Here is an 18508-nt window from a genome sequence, read left to right on the forward strand (position 1 = left end):
CTCAGCCTGGCTTCGAGGCCCTTGGGGAAGCACTGCCCTCTCCCAACAGCTGGTAAATTCTAAGCCCTCCAGGCTGAGATGGGCCTTGGGCTCTGTGGGCTGTCTCCCCGGGGGAAGCCGGAAGTGAGAGGTTACAGGCAAGACCTGCCTTGTTTCAGTGGCACAAACCATCCAAGCCCCTCGACAAAATTTGCATGGCTTCCTTCCACTTCTGCATCACCTGGGACCAGGGCTGGGCCCATTGCAGTGCCAGCACAGGTCAGGCATCTTTTTGTCTCTAGATCTGGTCTTGGGTTCTCTGGTCTGTACTAGAATCTGGGAGAATCCTGAGCTCTCCCCTGGAGGAATGATGGGAATTGCTTTAAGTGCCTCCCAGGAAAGTGTTTTAGGATTGTAGAAATGAAGTATGTTCCCACAAAAGGAATTTATTTATTTCAGTAAGGTGGTGTCAATTTTTTTTGGGGGGGGGGAAAGAAGGGTCCCACAGGCTGGGAGCCCTTCCCCACCATTTACTTCTGAGATCTCGCAGAAATAAAAACCAGTCTTCCCAGGCCTCACTCAAGTACACACATTTATTTAGACTCCCATTAACTACAGCCATGGCTGCCAAGATATTTACAGTTAGGGATAGGGCAGTGAGTCTATACACAGGGGGACTCATCCAGTCTTGGGGCTCAGATGTGCCATTAGATAAGGGGAACCCTGACAGGGCATAGATCACCTGAGTAGAACAGGAGGGTGAGGGGGAACCCTTGCAGGCATCTGGGACAGGCCCTTGCCTTGAGTGGAAAGAACCAGGCACAGTAGAGCCTGGCTGACCAACAGCACAAGGAGGAACCCTCCCTTCAGAAGGGGACTCAGTTCCTAGGAGGAAGCCTGAGGCCACCCAGTTGTTCATGGGGTGCACAGCACAGAGGATAGGCCAAGGCTACAGGTTGAATTTGAGGGGGTGGGGGAAGAGCCCCCACCTTAGCTGAAAAGCCGCCCCTTCTGAGAATCCAGGCTCTTTCCCCCCACCTCCTGCTCCCTCTCATTGCTCAGGATGATGTGTAGCTGCCTAAATGCATCCTGGAAGATAGTCAGGATGTGTGATGAAGGTTTCTCCCAGCCCCACTCCGACTCCAGCTTCCCCATGGAGTAAGAGAGTGAGCACTGAGTCTTTAGACTAAACATTCTGTTTCTTCAAGTTTGGTTTAGGCTGAAAAGAGGCCTCAAGTAAAGAGGGAAGAATGGCTTCCAGAGCAGGGAGGGGGAAAGGCCCTGGGAGGGAGCAGGGGCCCTCGGCTGTCCCTCAGCTGGGCAGCAGCTCGGCCGTGCCTCAGCTGGGAGAGCTCCCAGAGCTTTCCCAGGCAGCAGGAACAGAGGCAGAGCTCGCTTGTTTTCCTGGAACTCAGATGATTTACTTCCGAAGAAGGGAAATGTCACAGGCACCACCACCACCTCCTTCCCACCTTAGCAGACCATTATTTACTAGGAGCTGCAGCCAAAACCAGATGAAGCACCTGCTGAGCGGCCTTCTGGCCAGGAACTCTTGTCTATGCTTAGACTGTCTGGTCCTCAGACTCAGGGCACAGCTCATCACCTTTCTAGTGAGAACCTCAAGAACCTCAAGAACCCAGGGCACCAGGCACTGGCAGACGCTTCTGCCAACTCCAAAGTCCAGAAAGGGCAAAAAGGAGCAACCCTAGAGAGCCCTCTTCACCCCTACTATCCCCCCCAAGGAGGGGAAGAGCTGGACCCCTTGGGAGGAACTGGCTCATAGGTCAGATCCTGTCGTGAGACCAGAACAAGAATCCTGGAAATGAGCCACAGGCCAAGAAAAACCTAATCTCTGACAGGGGATGGGACCTCCTTCCTCCCTATGCATTTCCAGCTCCCCCAGAACCCTGGATGCCCCCCAGCAGGGCTGAGCTGATCAAAAGGACCGCCTCTGCATCGGCCAGCCCTTCTATCATCCTCCAAGTAAGGGGAAACAAGAGCCTATGGAGAAGATGTACTGGGTCCTCAAAAGGATGATGGCCCCAGGGCCGAGGGTTCCTCCCACCCCCCTACATCAGGCCACCCAAGATACCACTGGCCATGGGTCCCTACCTGGGAGCCTCTTGTTGGCTGGTTTTTACAATCACAACACATAACACAAACACAGCAAACCCACTGGGCCTGGAAAGGCTTTTTGTACAAGGCAGATTGTTGCACAAGGCCCATTCTCAGCCCTGTGATGTTGTGTTTCCTAAAACTAACTCCAAGCCTGAAAAGACCAAAACAAGATGTGGATACCTAACAATACACACACACACCACAAGCCCACTGAGTTGGGGTGGGGGTGGGGACAGGGACAAGAAGGGCAGAGGGAAGCATGTTTTGCTTTGTTGGGGGGAGGTTGGGAAGGGGGTGGCTTCTTCCCAACAGAGTTTCACACAAAATCCCTCCCAAGAAAACCCTCTCAGCCGCAGGCCCTGAGGAACTCAGGGGCGCCTGCTGATATGGAGGGTGTAGAAGGCCCACGGTTCTGGAATGTAGATGACCCCGGGGTATTTCTTCCTGAGGGTGTGATCGTTCCACAGCCACAGCACCCACAGAGCCACGAACAGGAGCGTGAAGAAGAAGGTGTAGAAGAGGAAGAGTCCGTTGCTGTCTAGGTAGAGGCGCTTCCGTTTCTGGTGCATCACAAACGCCATCATGGCGAAATAGGTGAAGATGAAGAGGATGAAGATCTGCCCTTCAGTGACCAGATACCTTGGGTTTCCCAGGAAGACAGACAGGAAGTCAGAAGACCATCCTTGTATCCCCCTCCTCCCCTCCACAGGATCATGGCTCTATGGGCAGGGCACCTCTCAGGTATCTAGTCCCTCAGTTTCCTGAAGAGCAAACTCAGGGTCAGAGAGTTAAAACGTGCCCCCAGTCCCATGGGGACTGGAACTCAGGAGATGCTGCTCTAGAGCAGTGGTGTCAAAGGCGAAGAGAAAAGGATCCTGTAGCTACTGAGAAAACCTCAAAGTAACATTATCCATGTTGCACTGTATTTGTGTTTAGTTGGTTAAACATTTCTATCTGGTTTACAAGAATTTGGGAGTGGGGGTGGCTCAGGGCCTTGAGTTTGACCCCTCTGCTCTATAGTAGCAGAGCCCACATGACCTCCCTTCCTCAAGAACCTAGGGTATTTCTCAACTGTCACTGACCCAGCGTGCTGTCCTGCCTCTGCCACTCACTAGCTGTGAGATTCTGGGCAAGTTACTTTACCTCTCTGGGCCCCAACCTGCCCCACCTTCTTTACAGAGTGGTCATTTCAAAAAGAACAATGTGTATTTGTTAGATTTTTTAAACTAGGAAGGTTTAGAGCAACAGGGAGGTGCAGGACCAGCACTATACCAAATCCGGTCTCTTCTGTCCCACTTCAGGGGTCTCTGCCCTCTCTCCAATCCTATCTGTCTGTCTTCTGCTCTAGTCAAGCTCGACTTCTCTCCTCCCCAGCTAGGCCCCTAGAGAACCCCCCTCATTTTCAGACAATGCCTTTGCTTGAGTCCCCGAGTAGAGTGGCTCTCTTCCTCCTCTTCCACCTCCTCCTCCTCCTCCTCCTCTGTTTATCAAAATTCTAATTAGAGGCTCACAGATTTAGAGCTAAAGAGGTCTTAGAGATTGAGTACAACCTCATATTTCACAGATACAGGGAAATGTGCCCAGGACAGTTACACAACCTGTCCAAGGTCACAAAGGCAGCAAATGACAAAATTGGGATTCAAACCCAAGTTCTGTGACTCTAAATCCCCACTGAGGGATGATGGCCCAGCTCAAGCTTCCCAGACCATGCCGGGTCCTGGCATCCCTCTCCCCAAACCTTACATCAGAACACCCAAGATACCACTGACCAGGCTTCTCCCCTGGGAGCTCCCTGCAACCAGTTTTCACCACAAACCAAACTTGTTACACTTAGGGCCAGCGCTGTAGTTTATTGCTTAGCTATTCCATTTATATGACTTTCATTAAGAAGAGACTCAGCTCAGGAGGACCTGAGTTCAAATCTGGTCTCAGACACTTGACACTTACTAGCTGTGTGACCCTGGGTAAGTCACTTAACCCCAATTGCTCCACCAAAAAACAAAACAAAAGCTGGCTCTTCTGTTGGCCAAGGTCAACCTAGGGCAGCTAGGTGTCATAGTGGATAGAGCACCGGCCCTGGATTCAGGAGGACCTGAGTTCAAATCCAGCCTCAGAAACTTGACACTAGCTGTGTGACCCTGGGCAAGTCACTTAACCCGCAAATAAAATAAAATAAAATAAAAAGAAGAGACTAAGCTGCCTGAAAGCAGGGGCTTGTCTTTGTGCTTCCTCACCAGCCCCCAAAGACCCCAGCACTGAAGCAGACACACAATAAGCACTGATCAGATCCGTCACTGACTCGGGGCTTTCTGAGGTCACTTGGACCATGCCTTTGGATGGGTGTGCATGCTAAGCAGCCCACTCTGATCCATCTCTTCCCATGTTCCTAAGTGCCCTGGGTCCTCCCTGCACCTCCACACTCATCACCAGCAAGGCAGCTGCCCTACTTACCAATAGTACAGGCTGCTGGGCCCCAGCAGGAGCAGAGCTGACCGAGGCATCCTGCTCTCCTTCTTGGCAGTGGTGAAGCAGCCACTGAAGTACATGAAGAGGATGAGGAAGAAAGGGATGTACCTGGAAGAAAGACCAGAGCCTTTGAGTCTTCCCCACCTTGTGCCTGATCCACTGCCACCCTGGGCCTCTACTCCTCAGTCCCAGTAGGGAAGTGTATGCTTGGGCTGTGAAGAAGGCCTGGGAATAAATAGGGGAGGGGGGGAGGGGGAGGGGGTGTGTGCTAAGTGTCTTTGGCCTCCTCCAGCCTTTCCCTTTATTCATAGAAAAGCAAGTCACTTCCTCTCTCTTGGGCATAACCAACAGGGTAGGAGTCTAAGTGACCCTTCAGGAAGCTTCCCCCCTGCCCCTTCACCAAATTGCCCTACAAACGGGATACCTGCATTACATCCTTGTGGACAAGATGGAGAGACCATTGTAGTTAAATGGAATCAACGCTGGCTGAATGACTGGACCCAAAGAGTGCTGGAAATCTCTAGTAGTGGGGAACCAAGTTCTTTTCTTGACCATGGTCTGTCACCATATTTATCAAGGACTTGGATGAAAATGTGAATGGCTTTTTTTATCCAAGGGCTTGAGAGACAGAGCTAAAACAATGGAGGGCAGAATCTGGATCCCAAAAGATCCTGCTGCTGGGACAATGGGCCTCATCTAACAAGATGAACTTTAATAAGGCCAAGTCCTTGGGGGCAGCTAGGTGGCGCAGTGGATAGAGCACTGGCCCTGGAGTCAGGAGTACCTGGGTTCAAATCCGGCCTCAGACACTTAACACTTACTAGCTGTGTGACCCTGGGCAAGTCACTTAACCCCAATTGCCTCACTAAAAAAAAAAAAAAATAAGGCCAAGTCCTAGCCTTAGGTTAAAAAAAAAACAACTATACAGTTAGAGGATAGGAGAGGTAAAGGGAGTGTAGTCAGAAAGCAGTTTATGCAGGTTTATGGACTGAAAGCAGAAGCTGTGTCCTATAAACATCAGTTGAAAGAAATGGACATGTTTAGCCTGGAGAAGATAAGACTCAAGAGGGACATTCTGTGTTTCAATGTGAGTTAATGGTGTGATGTGACAGCCAAATGCGAGCTTAGTCTGTGTCAACCCCATGGTGCTTAGTAAGTATCTGTCGGATTAGATTTATTGAATTTTTCTAATTGGCCCCCCAAAGTCAGAACTAAGACCAATGGGTAGAAGTCACTGGGAAAGGGGCAGCTAGGTGGCGCAGTGGATAAAGCACCGGCCCTGGAGTCAGGAGTACCTGAGTTCAAATCCGGCCTCAGACACTTAACACTTACTAGCTGTGTGACCCTGGGCAAGTCACTTAACCCCAATTGCCTCACTAAAAAAAAAAAGTCACTGGGAAACAAATTTCTTAAAATTCGTAGAAATAGAAATGATAAGATCTGACAAGTTATTATATAGGAGGGTAAGGGGCAGGGGGAGAAGGGAGAAGAATAGGGGAAAGAGAGAGAGGAAAAAAGAGGGGTGGGATAGGGAAAAAGGGTAGGGAGAGAGAGTCACAGAGACAAAGAGCAACTGAGCAAGATAACACCTGGGCTACAAACCTGGTGGAGTCCTCAACAGAAGTAGGGAAATGTGAAATAGAGGTTGAGTTGGGGTGGGGGGGTGGGATATAAATGCCACCCTTTCAAACCTTCTCACCTATGATACTCATTATTTCCACCCAAAAATCTAAAGCAAGTGGGTTGGGGTGATACCTTATGACCACGATGCAGAGCTGTAACTGGGGAACAGGCAAAGAGAGAGAGAGAGAGAGAGAGAGAGAGAGAGAGAGAGAGAGTGTGTGTGTGTGTGTGTGTGTGTGTGTGTGTGTCTCTGTCTGTCTGTCTGTCTGTCTGTCTGTCTAGGTCTGAATCTCCCTGAGACTTTTCAGTCTCTGGGCAGCCACGCAGGCGGCCAGAGGTGGAAGGGAAAAGAATGGAGAAATGTTGAAAGGACTGTGGTCCTAGATGGCTGTAATCCACGGCTCCACTCAGAAAACCACTACCTCAAATGACCTGGCCTCCTAAGGAAGGGTCCAGGCAGGTCTGGGGAAGCCCCATTCTGATCAGAAAAGGCAGCATGGCACTTGATCCTTGAGTAGTGCTGCACACATCTCTTTTTCAAATCAAGTGTGAATGTATGCATCCGGCCCACACATACACACTTTCTCTCCTCCCTTCTTCCTCCCACCCCAAACCCCCACCATGGCAATGGTCCCTGGCCCTGTGTTGGCCAGGAGAACTGCCTGGAGAGGCAGGGCCCGCAGTGTGAAGAAGAAAGGGGATCTAGGCCATGGCCACGACAAGGGCAAAAATAAACTGAAAGGAAGAGTAAGATCTGTGGGCAGCCTCCAAATGGATTCTGTGCCTGCTCAGACACAGCTTCCCCCACCCCTCTCTCTCGGTCTAAATCTAAGAAACTTTTCTCCTAACCTGGCTTACATAAAGCCAAAGTGCAACCTGTGATTCTGCCCCTTGCTGCCAGTATTCCAGGCGGGAGAAGGCAGATCTTTCCTGCTTCCGAGGTCCTAGTATCTCCCTTCATTTCAGGCCCAATATACTGGCGTGATTTAAAAAAGATGCAAGAACCTGTACAACCATTTCTCGATACATACATTGATGTTTTTGGCTACGTATTTGTAGCTATTCCCTTTGAAGCCATTTACGTCAGGGATGTAGCCTATATTTGGACCAGTATGGAAATCTCTGATACATAATCTCTCCTCTTTAGCACACCCACACAACCTCTCCCTCACACACCCACGATCACACATGTTCTGGTTTCATCTCCCTGTCTCATGCAGTGTGTCACACTTCCTTTCAATCTCCTCCTCTCAGATGGTCGGCCTCTGTTTCTGTCTCCCCCTCTCCTGCTGTCTCTTTCTGTATCCTTCCAGAACACACTGGTAAAAGCCCCAGCAAGGCAAGGCAAGGCAAGGGAAGAGGAGAGGCAGCTCATCACAAGGTCCTGCAGTTGCTCTGGAGTCGGAGGCATTTACACCATAAATGTCCTCAAAACAGGTCCCCAGAAACACACTGTGGTATGTGCGTGTGAGCTGTAAACCCACAGGCATCAGGGAACACAAAGAGGTGACCCCAGATGGAAACAACAACCCTAACACCTTCCTGTGCTTCCCTAGCCCCTGCGATGAAGGCATAGAACTCAAAATGGTGGCGTACTTGTGCACTTGAATCAATGATGACCTCTGCTTGTACTCTCGATCCCCCTACATTAAGTTCCCAGTAAAGGTAGCAAAGACTGGGCATAAGAAGCTCTAGAGGCAGGAGGAGAACCAAGAGTCTGAGGGGTCAGGAAAGCAAAGGAAGGAGAGTATCTAGAGGTGATGGGTGATAAGCAGTCAAATGTAAGGTCAAGGAAGATGAGAGCTGAGAAAAGCCATTGGATTTAGCAATAAAGAGGTTGCTATTGACTCCAGTCAGAAGGTTCCAGAAACTGGTCAGGAAAGAGGTCTGAATACAAGGGATGGAGGAATGAAACAGCAGTGAAGAAGTCTATGCATCAGATGCAGATTATTTATTCAAGAGGTTTGAGGGTAAAAGGGAAGATAAAGGGAAGAGGGTAATTTGAGGGTATAGAAGGTTTCAGGAAAAAATTTTTTAAGGACTGGGAAGAAGACCAAAATATATCTGTACCAAGATGGGAAGGATCCAGTGAAGAGAGAGATGTTCACAAGAGAATGACTGATGGAGCAGGACGGGATGAGGATCAAGAACACAGATGCAGAGGTGGAGTAGGGATGCCTCTTTCTCTGACTCATGAGGAAGGAGGGGTGGTTCAAGTCTGTGGTGTGAAGGAGGGTTGATGCTTATATAATGGATAACCACAATCTTCTCACTAGTAGGAGACCAAAATACCTGTGGTGGGTGCAGAAGGCAGGGGGTTGATGAGCGTGGGGAAAAAACGCTGTCTGGTGCTTTGGGGGATGGAATAGGAAATCAAGGAGAGTTGACTAAAATGACTGCTAAGTAGCAAAGGGAGGAAGGCCCAGCTGCTGCTATGTATTTGAGGATGTCAAACTCAAATAGAAATGGATCCCTACAAGTCACAGACTGACTTAGGAAACCATAAATTAACATTACTTATGTTATATTACATTTAAATGTATTTTGTTCATCATTTCCCAATGACATTTTTTGGTTTGTTTTTTTTTTTTTGGCAGGGCAATGGGGCTTAAGTGACTTCCCCAAGGTCACACAGCTAGTAAGTGTCAAGTGTCTGAGGCTGGATTTGAACTCAGGAACTCCTGAATCCAGGACCGGTGCTTTATCCACTGCGCCACCTAGCCGCCCCTTCCCAATGACATTTTAATCTGGTTCAGGCCACAGTGTGGAGTTTTGCGGCTGCTTGTGGCCCTGAGTTTGAAACTTCTGATATGGATAATCAGCTCTAAACAGCAGAAAGGAGCCTTCTGGCCCACCCCAGCCTTCCCTACTTAGCTGTGGGTTCCAGCCTTTCTGCATTCTGAATCTAGTTCTGTGTTCTCTCACTACACAGCATGATTCAGGCTAGACTTACCCACTGGTCCTTATTCATCTCTCTACACACATAAAAGTTACATTCAAATAACCCTTATCCATTAACACCATCTCACAGTTCAACAGAGTAGGAGATTTTCTGTAGAATATTATCAAAGACCACTCAAGAACAAATATTAAAGGTGGGGGGGCCCGCAGAAGCAGAAGCAGTGCTGTAGTGTGGCAAATGAACCCCCCCAACACACACAGAGGACCAGTCACTAGCCCCAATCCTGGGAGAACGAAGAAAGCCTCTTACTGCCCTCTAGTGACAACCCATGGGTACTAAGGGAGCAGCACTGATAATACCATTTACGGAAGTGAAAAACCTGTCTGAGAGATGGGGACACTTCTGGGGGCTGTGCCCCATCCTCTCCCCCAAACCACAAGGCTCTAATCACTCACCACAAGCAGTGCCCTAGATATTCATCATAGTAGTAGAGTAGCTCAAAGGAGTCAATCTGCAGGGAAAGGAAATAAAGCCTGTTAGACACCCTTAATTCAGGCCCCCTAATGGCAGCTCTTAGATGGTGAAGCTGAACATGACTGGTTTCTGGAGTCCCCCTTGTGCCTTTTAGTGTCCGTCTCTTCCTATTCCAGAACAGCCACGAGCCTCATACCATGACTGGCAGGGACTGACCTTGTGAATCTTTTCTTCCTTCCTGCTTCCTGTGTGGGACCTTACCTTTGTAGCCTTTCTATCTATCTTCTCAGGGCCCTGCCCTCTAATCCGATAAGCTAATTGGTGGTCAAGTGTGGATGGGAGATAAAGGCTTCTTTTCCTAAAACATTGTTCTAAAGGACTTCTGGGGACTGAATGCCAGTTTGGCCACAGAATGTTTTGGGGCTCAAAATGCATGTACACACAGCTCTCTCATACTGTGTTGTTGGAGTTTGGGTTTGTTTTTGTTTTGAGATTGGCTCCCTTTATCTTGTCCAGGGTGAAAGTACAGTGGCTACTCATGGGCCCAATCCTAATACTGACTGGTAAAGAAGTTTAACCTACTCCATTCTTCTGACACTTCCTTAGGTAGTTCATTATCCTGACATCAGACTTAGTGAGGGTACCCCATGGCAGTTAGGAACTCCTGAGCTCAAGCAATGCAGCAGCCGCAGCAGCCTCAGCACCCCCCAGAAGCAGGGTACAGGCCTGCACCACCACCCCACCCCACTCCGCCCCCGCAAAGCTGCTTGAAACCTATCAGTAGCACCCACAAATGGTAGTCTGGAAGGTGGTCTAGGAGAACAGTATGCTATTTGGGACAAAGCACTGTCAGGGTGATTATGGTGCAAAACAAAGCATACTTTCACACCCACATGTGTGTGAAAGTACTTCTGATGATCATCTACTGAATGCTACATAACGTAACTAATTTCTTGTAGAGGGGAGTCCTCTTACCAGGGTCTTTGGCTTCAGGTTCTTGATGATAGGGTTCTCTCGGACAGACAGGTGGTGCTGATAGCCGCTGAAGATCAGGCGGTGGTTCACAGAGTCTCCCACCAGGTGAATGCTGGAGCCCATGATGAAGGTGATGATGCTGACATACACAATGGATCGAGGCAGGGTCTTGGGGGACCTTTCAATGAGCTGCAAATTAGAACCAGGCACTCAGCACATTCTGACCTGAAACAGTTCCAACAGTCGGCCGTGGTGTCTAATGGATGGCCTTGACACCTCTTGCTCCCCTCTCACTCAGGTTTCTTACTCAAAATTAAAAAACCTTCCATCTTTCCAAAGAAACATGGCCTTTATTTTTTTGGCTATGAACAATATGGGAATTTTTCTTTTTGCTTGACTATGCATATTATAGAAGGGTTTGTTTTTTGTTTCTTTTTCAAAGGGAGGAATGTGGGAGGGAGAAAAAGGGATTCTTTTTAAGTAAAACAAACACATGCCAAAAAATCTCTACCAAAAACTCTGAAAGCCCAAAGTGATATGTCCCCAGTATAGGCCCTGCCCATCCCAGCCCGCTCAAACCCTTTACATTCTTCAGGACACAGCTTGAGTCACATTTCCATGAAGCCTTCCCAGAAAGCTCCAGCTTCCCCTTAATTCTCCCTTCTTGGGTCTCCCACAGCACTTGAACCTCCCTCCTTACATCACACTTGCTTGACCCTTAAGGATCATATATTTAGAACTGGAAGAGACTTTTGAAATCAACAAGCCCTTTTTGCTTGACTATGTGAATCTGTTACAAAGCAAGGTTTTGTTTTTCTTTTCCTTATCAATGTGGGGAGACAAAGTGGGAGGGTGAGAAAAAAATGCTTGTTAATTGAGGGAAAAAAACTAATTTAAAAAACAAAGAAAACAAATCAATAAGCCCACCCCTTGTTTCATAGATGTGGAAACTAAGGAGAGAAGTGAAATTATTTGCCCAAATTCATATGGGCAGTAAAAAGCACAACTAGAATTTGAACCTTGCTTCTCCAATCCCAAATCTAGCATTCTCTCCACTTAACCATAACTGTTTCCTTTGATTACATTCAGTTTTATGATTGATTCTATATTGTCTATATTGTGGTTCACTAATTATTCTTCAGGTAAACAAGTATGTGTGTTTATGTGTTTTGTTTCCCCTTCTAGCTTCTGGAAAGTAAGGACTATATATTACTTTCAACAACAGGTTCAAAGACATACATGAAAGGGAATTTAATTAAATTTCATGCTGAGGTACCATTAAGAGTGAGGAGGAGTGATCACACTTGCGTTCAAGCTCTTGTTCTCTCTCTGTCTCTGTCTCTCTCACTCTCGCTCTCTCTCCCTGTTCATCTGCTCTAAGTTAACCCCATGTTCCAGGATAGACATGTGAACCAGAGGGGATATGTGTGTGCACACATGCCTTGAGAGAGCCTGTGTGTGTGTCGGGGTGGGGGGTGGGGGGTGCGGCCGAGGTAGGGAACCCTCCCACTGCTGGCCCCTTTCTAATTAGAGTGAGGGAAGCAGAGGTCAGATCGTCTGCCTGGGAGCCTGCTTTCCTGGAGAAGTGTCTGCACCGCCTCTCTCCCTGGGCTTGAGCAGTGGGGCTCCTAAAGCACACACCACACCCTTCTTCGTCCCTCAGGCCTATGGTTCTAAACATCAATCTGCAGCACTGCACTCCTTCCCTCACCTTCATTTAAGAAGTGCCTCCTCTGGGTGACACTGTGCTAAATAGTAGGGACACAAGGAGAGGGAAAAAAACCACCCCTCAAAACAAAACCAACCAACCCCCCCAGCCTGGTCCCTGCTCAAGGAGCTCTCAGGGTCTGAGGGAAAGCCTCCCATGAAGAGCAATCACAAGCACAGGCAAGCCCTTTCCATGACTGTACTGAAAAGCCTTCCCAGCAGTGAGGAGGGAGGGAGCCATTCCCTTGGTTGGGGCAGGCAGAGCGGTCACCATTTTGTGCCTCCTGTTTGTTTCCAGGAGGGCAGGAGCTGTTTGCTGTTTCAGTCACTTGGTCCCCAGGGCCCAGAGCCTGACTCAACCTGGATCATCTGCTGAGGTGCCAGCTTTCCTGGTGCACCTTATGACTAAAAGACCCAGCCTACACTGAGGCTGCCAGTGACTAACCTGCTGCATCAGCCTGCTCTATCAGTCCTCCCCAGGGGCCTCTGTTGCCAGGGGAGTTCATCTTAAACTTGGGCCATTCTGTAGCTGGCCCTCCCTTCTACTCACTGGGAGTAGATCCCAAGTGTTACTCTTTGCTGGGGAGATGAGTTCAAACCAGGGTTCAAGTCAATCTTGATCTGAGTTCTATGTTAAGTAAAACAGAAATAGGAGCAACTTCAAAAGTATAGAATAGAGGAGGCATGGATAAAGATCTGGAGCGTACAGTGGACCACAAGTCCATTAGATAGTAAACTCCTTGACGGCAGGAACTGTCTTTTCTTTTTTTGTATCCCCAACGCTTAAGAACACTGCTGGGCACATAGTGTTTATTGAGTGATTGATTGAAAATCAGTTAAAAGTGTGACATGGGGGTGGCTAGGTGGCGCAGTGGATAGAGCACTGGCCCTGGAGTCAGGAGGACCTGAGTTCAAATCTGGCCTCAGACACTTAACACTTACTAGCTGTGTGACCCTGGGCAAGTCACTTAACCCCAATTGCCTCACCAAAAAAAAAAAAAAAGTGACATGGAGGCCAAAAAAGTTAATGCTATTTATTTTATCCTGTGCTAAAAGGGTATAATATTTAGAACAGGAGAGTTAATAGTCACACTATGTTCTCCCAACCCCTCTTAATTCTAATGCCTCCCCTCTCTTACTTATTTCCTATTTATTCCATATATAACTTGTCTATGCATGCCTGTTTGCTTGTGGTCTCCCCCTAATGAGGGGATTGTGAGCTCCTTGAGGGCAGAGTCATTGTCTTGAGACTTTTAAAAAAAACAATCCGGGGCAGCTAGGTGGCACAGTGGATAAAGCACTGGCCCTGGATTCAGGAGTACCTGAGTTCAAATCTGGCCTCAGATACTTGACACTTACTAAACAAGCCATCATGTCTACTTGACAGATATTCTGAAGATCAGAATGGCGAAGCAACTTCCCCAATATTATATAGTGTTAGTGTCAGAACAAAAAAACAGAACCCAGCAGAACCATCAACCCAGAACTCTGCCTACAACACAAGGGAACCTTCCAGGCAGCAGGCGCTAGACTAGGGAGCTTCATCCTTCCTTCCAAGCATCCGTATTGGTACTGTGCCCATAGTGGAGGCTAAGCAGCTGAGGGAGGAGGCTGGAAGCTGTTCTGAGGGGAGACTGACTTTTGTGTCTCTAGGTTTTACCTTGAGTAAGAGAAATGGTGTGATGACATTATAAGCCATATGAAAGTAGTCTCCCACGCTGGGCTTGTTAAGTGGAAACCACTCTAGAGGGAAAATTATCTGCGGAAAAAAAAAGATGTCCATGAGACTTCTGAGTTTTGTCTGTTAGGTTAAGCAATGCAGGAGCTTGTCAAGAGTCTCATTAATGCTTCTCTGCTCCAGGCCAAACCCCTCCCGCCCCCAACCCGAATGAGCAGGAAACAAACCAGAATCCTTAAGTTGCTGCTGGATCCCACTCCAGCGTCGAGTTAGAGTCTATACAAGTTCAACAATAACCCTGTGAAGGAGGTAGCAGGGACTCCCATTTTATGGATGAGGGAATTGAGGCTGGGAAGTTTGTGCCTTGCCCAGAGGTTCATAAGTGTCGTTGCTGGGCTCAGGCTCAGTTCCTTGAACTCAATCTCCAGGGCTTGTGCACCACTGCCACTGTCTGCAGGGTGCTCTTACACTTTCGGTAAGCAATGGTAGAGGACACACCTTGGGCTGAAGGAAGGGCAAGAGTAAAGGAACTGCCGTTGACTTTCCAAAGTGCTTATATACACCCTGTGAGGGAAGGGTCTCATATACACCTAAGTATGTATGGCAGAACTTTCTTTTATTTATTTAATAAGAAATATTTTTATTTATAGTTTTGGGTTCCAATTTTTATCTCTCTTTCCCTCCCTCCGCTCCCCCTTCCCTGAGGGGGCAAACTATCAAAAATGGGTTATAGGGGCAGCTAGATGGCACAGTGGATAGAGCACTGGCCCTGGAGTCAGGAAGAATACCTGAGTTCAAATCCAGCCTCAGACACTTAATACTTAACTAGCTGTGTGACCCTGGGCAAGTCACTTAACCCCAACTGCCTCACTTTAAAAAAAAAAAGGGTTATACATGTATGGTTATGTAAAACATTAGCATATTTGTCATTTTGTACAAGAAAACTTGATTAAAAGGAAAAAAAATGAAAGTGAAAAATAGCATGCTTCAGGAAACAAAGGAGATACCCCTCTGCTGGGGAATGGCTAAGCAAATGTGGTATGGGAAGGTCATGGAGTACTAAAGTGCTGTAAGAAACTGTGAATATGATAGACACAAAGGATGGGACATGGTGTCTGAATGCAGAGCTGAGGAAGCAGAGAATACGATAACACAACATACACAATGGGTACACCACAGTGTAAATGGGAAGAGCCACCACCACAAAGAAATAAGGAACGAATGCTGCAAAATGACAAACAAGTTTGGTCCCAAAGAAGAAAGAGGAGATGGCACTTCCCCCCACTCCTTTATAGAAGTAAGGGGTTCACAAGTGTGAAACTCCATATACTTGTAGATTTGGGGGTTGGGGTATATGTGTGTGTGTGTGTGTGTGTTGATTTTCTTGATTATTTTTCTCTTACTCACTGCTAAGGCACATTACATATATTGTCATTTTTTTTAGTGAACCAATCAGTTTTGCTGATTTTTTTCCTCTTGTTTTTCTGTAAAAAAAAAAAATTGTTACATGGGAGGGTTCTCTGAGAGGAGGAAGAGGGATAGGGAGTAATTTTGGCTATGTAAAGACAAAAGATATCAATAATTTTTAAAAAACACAATTTTGTGGGGTTGGTGGGAACAGTTATTATCATCTATATTGTATCCAGCCAAAATGGCCGACTTGGGCTCTCTGTCTGTCCCCATGCCTGGAATGCAGACTCTCCTCAATTCACCTTTTATACTCCTTAGCTTCCTGTAAGGTTCATCTTTTAAGGGTCACTTTCTACTTGAGTCTTTTCTGGATTTTCCAGCTGTTAGTGCCTTTCCTCCTACCCCACATTAATTTATATTATTTTGTATTTTACTTATCTGTGCATACATTGTTTCTCTCAATGGAAAAGTACATTGTGTCCCCTTAACTTTTAGATGCTGGGCTCCTATCAAAGTGCCTGGCATGTAGCAAGTGCTTAATAAATACTTGTTGAGTGACTATTGCATCTCAGAGAATGATTTGGCTGAGGGTACATAATCAGTCATCGCTGGTCAAGACACTAAAAGCCCAGCATAATGTCTGAAAGCACAGTCTGACCCCAGGGAAAGCAAGGCTGGCAGTGGCCTGGAGCTCACAATGCTTTGAGCAGAGTGGGAAACACTTTTTAAGTATTAGGAAGAAGGGAACAGGGAGAAGACATGTGACTTCACTAACAGAACTCTCGGATGAGGAAACTCCCTCTACTGATGCAGATCAGCACTTCAGCTGCAACCTAAGGGTCTTAAAGAACTGTCTAGAGCAAAGATGTCAAACTAGAGCAGAAACGGACCCCTGTGTTGCACATTCATTTAGAAAACCACAAATTAACATAATCTATGTTGTACTGTATTTTAAATTATTTTATTAGACATTTTCCAATTACATTTTCATCTGGTTCAGGCCCCATGGGAGGAGTATTTTCAAGTTAAGTATCTGCTGCAGCCAGTGTTTGTTGGGGGAAAGGGGGGGGGGGGTTGGTCTGGGTCTTAAACCCAGGTCTTCGAGCAAGGCCATGCTCTATTCACTCTTCCAAGATGCTTCTTATAAATAATGTGTTTTATAAATCCAAGACAAGGTTTTAAGTTTTCCATGACACATGTATTTTAGATGAGTGAAACAACATATGCTAGTAAGGCCCCAAAGGCTCTGCTGGGCAGTGTGACACATGGGTGGGCACAATTTTGAGCCCCACCCTGCCTGGGGCCACAGAGCCTTATTTGCTGGTTCTGCTACCCAGCAGAGAACAATAAAGTAGCCTTGTCCCTTCCTATCTCTGCCAACCCCAGCAAGTAACACCTACTTGATAAGCGTCTATTGATGATGACTGCTAGTACAGTGTTCTCCCCTAGTATAGTAAGGGCAACTGAGGTTTAGGCAAAGACTCTTACCCTGGGATTCCTGAATTAGTTTTTTCTTTTAAGTATTTTGAAAACTATTTCATTATAGCTGGTTTCCTTCCTAATCCTATATATTTTGTTTTATGCATTATTCCGAGGGCAGTGCAAAGGATTCACCAGGCTGCCAAAGGGGACCATGACACACAAAAGGTTAAGAAGGGGGGACATCCCTAAGAAGTCACTGACTGAGCAGTGGGAAAGGTCTTCCTCACCTGGCTTCAAGTTCTAGTCTTCTGGCATGTAGCTCTAACTCCTCAAAATCAAGCTCGTCACCCCAACCACCCCCACATCCCTATGTCCAATCCCTCCCCCCTACTGTGAATGGGGTCACCATCTAACATCAATCATATGCTCATAGATGGGCATTCCTACCCATACACACCCATGCACACATACATTCTCCTTAACCCAACTGCTCACTTACCAAGCCAAGATGCAAAATGAGACAATTCTATGGGCAATTCTATCTAATGTTGGGGACAGCTATAGTGGTGCAGTAGATAAAGCACCGGGCACTGGATTCAGGAGGACCTGAGTTCAAATCTGACCTCAGACACTTGACATTAGCTGTGTGACCCTGGGCAAGTCACTTGACCCTCACTGCCCCCCCCCCAAAATTTATATCTAATGTCTCTTTTTTTCTGACATTCATGGCCGACAATTTGTACCATATAAACCTTCTCTGTAGTTTCCTACTCACCATGGCAATGGGGCGGCCAAAATCCAGAATCCAATTCTGCAACGTCAAGTAGAACCATAGGTCAAGATGGAAAGGAGAGGTTCGGGACCCATCTTCAGCTTTGCCCGTGGGATGCCTGGGAAGAAATGGAAGCAGGGTGATTGAATCATCATCCTTCTCTCTCTTGCCTTTCATAGGCGGCTATGCCTCTGAGGTTAGGAGACCTGGGTTCAAGCCCTGCCTTTGACACATGCTGGCAGTCACCCTCTTAGTACCCCAAGGTAACTAACTAAAATTATGCATTACCTATGAGTTGCTAAACCGAGTTGAAGGAAGGAATTTACACCCTAGGAACTCTCCACATCAATGAATTCCTAGATCTGGATCCTCCCCTTACTCTCCCTCACCATCCTCAATAGGACAAAACACACACACAAAAGTATGGAAGATATAAGAGATGCAAAATTGCTTTAAATTTTGGGGGTATTTTTTTTGCTGTGCACCTTCTTAACGCCCAACATCGTAGTGCTGGCCTGGGAGGAAAAAAACTGAGTTCTATTACTGCCACTCTTTCAATGTGTAGTTTTGGATTTCGAATTTCTCATCTGTCAAAATGGGAATGATAACCTATAGCCTCACGACTCACCTCACAGGACTGATATGAAGAGCAAGTGAGGGAAAGTGTGGACAAGTAATTTGATTCTCTGTGTGTGTGTGTGTGTGTGTGTGAGAGAGAGAGAGAGAGAGAGAGAGAGAGAGAGAGAGAGAGAGAGAGAGGGACCTAAACACACACCCCTAAAAGTATTCACAGCAGCATGTTTTGTGTGAAGCACTGCAAAAATAAAAGCACAGAAAAAATTGTTAACAAAGAAGATGACTAAATCACTATATATGAATGTAGTATGGCATTAATGAGCCTTGAGAAACAATGACCGTGATAAGGAATTCAGAGGAAAATGAGAAGACCTGTATGAGGGAGGCTGAGTGAAGTAAGCAGGAA

General features: G+C 47.1%; 1 protein-coding gene across 1 annotated transcript in view; it reads right to left on the reverse strand.

Moving 5' to 3' along the window:
* Nucleotides 1-558: 558 nt before the first annotated feature.
* CLN6 (CLN6 transmembrane ER protein) overlaps nucleotides 559-18508 on the reverse strand; it is a 36018-nt gene continuing 18068 nt past the window's right edge. The window contains exons 2-7 of the mRNA XM_043987886.1: nucleotides 17530-17644; nucleotides 13905-14003; nucleotides 10538-10726; nucleotides 9544-9599; nucleotides 4549-4671; nucleotides 559-2736 (exon numbers count right to left, since the gene is read on the reverse strand). Of these exons, the coding sequence (XP_043843821.1) occupies nucleotides 2466-2736; nucleotides 4549-4671; nucleotides 9544-9599; nucleotides 10538-10726; nucleotides 13905-14003; nucleotides 17530-17644 (853 nt within the window). The 3' untranslated portion in view covers nucleotides 559-2465. The remainder of the gene's footprint in view (nucleotides 2737-4548; nucleotides 4672-9543; nucleotides 9600-10537; nucleotides 10727-13904; nucleotides 14004-17529; nucleotides 17645-18508) is intronic.

Source organism: Dromiciops gliroides, chromosome 2 (assembly GCF_019393635.1).
Source record: "Dromiciops gliroides isolate mDroGli1 chromosome 2, mDroGli1.pri, whole genome shotgun sequence".
In the NCBI taxonomy this organism is placed as follows: Eukaryota; Metazoa; Chordata; class Mammalia; order Microbiotheria; family Microbiotheriidae; genus Dromiciops; species Dromiciops gliroides.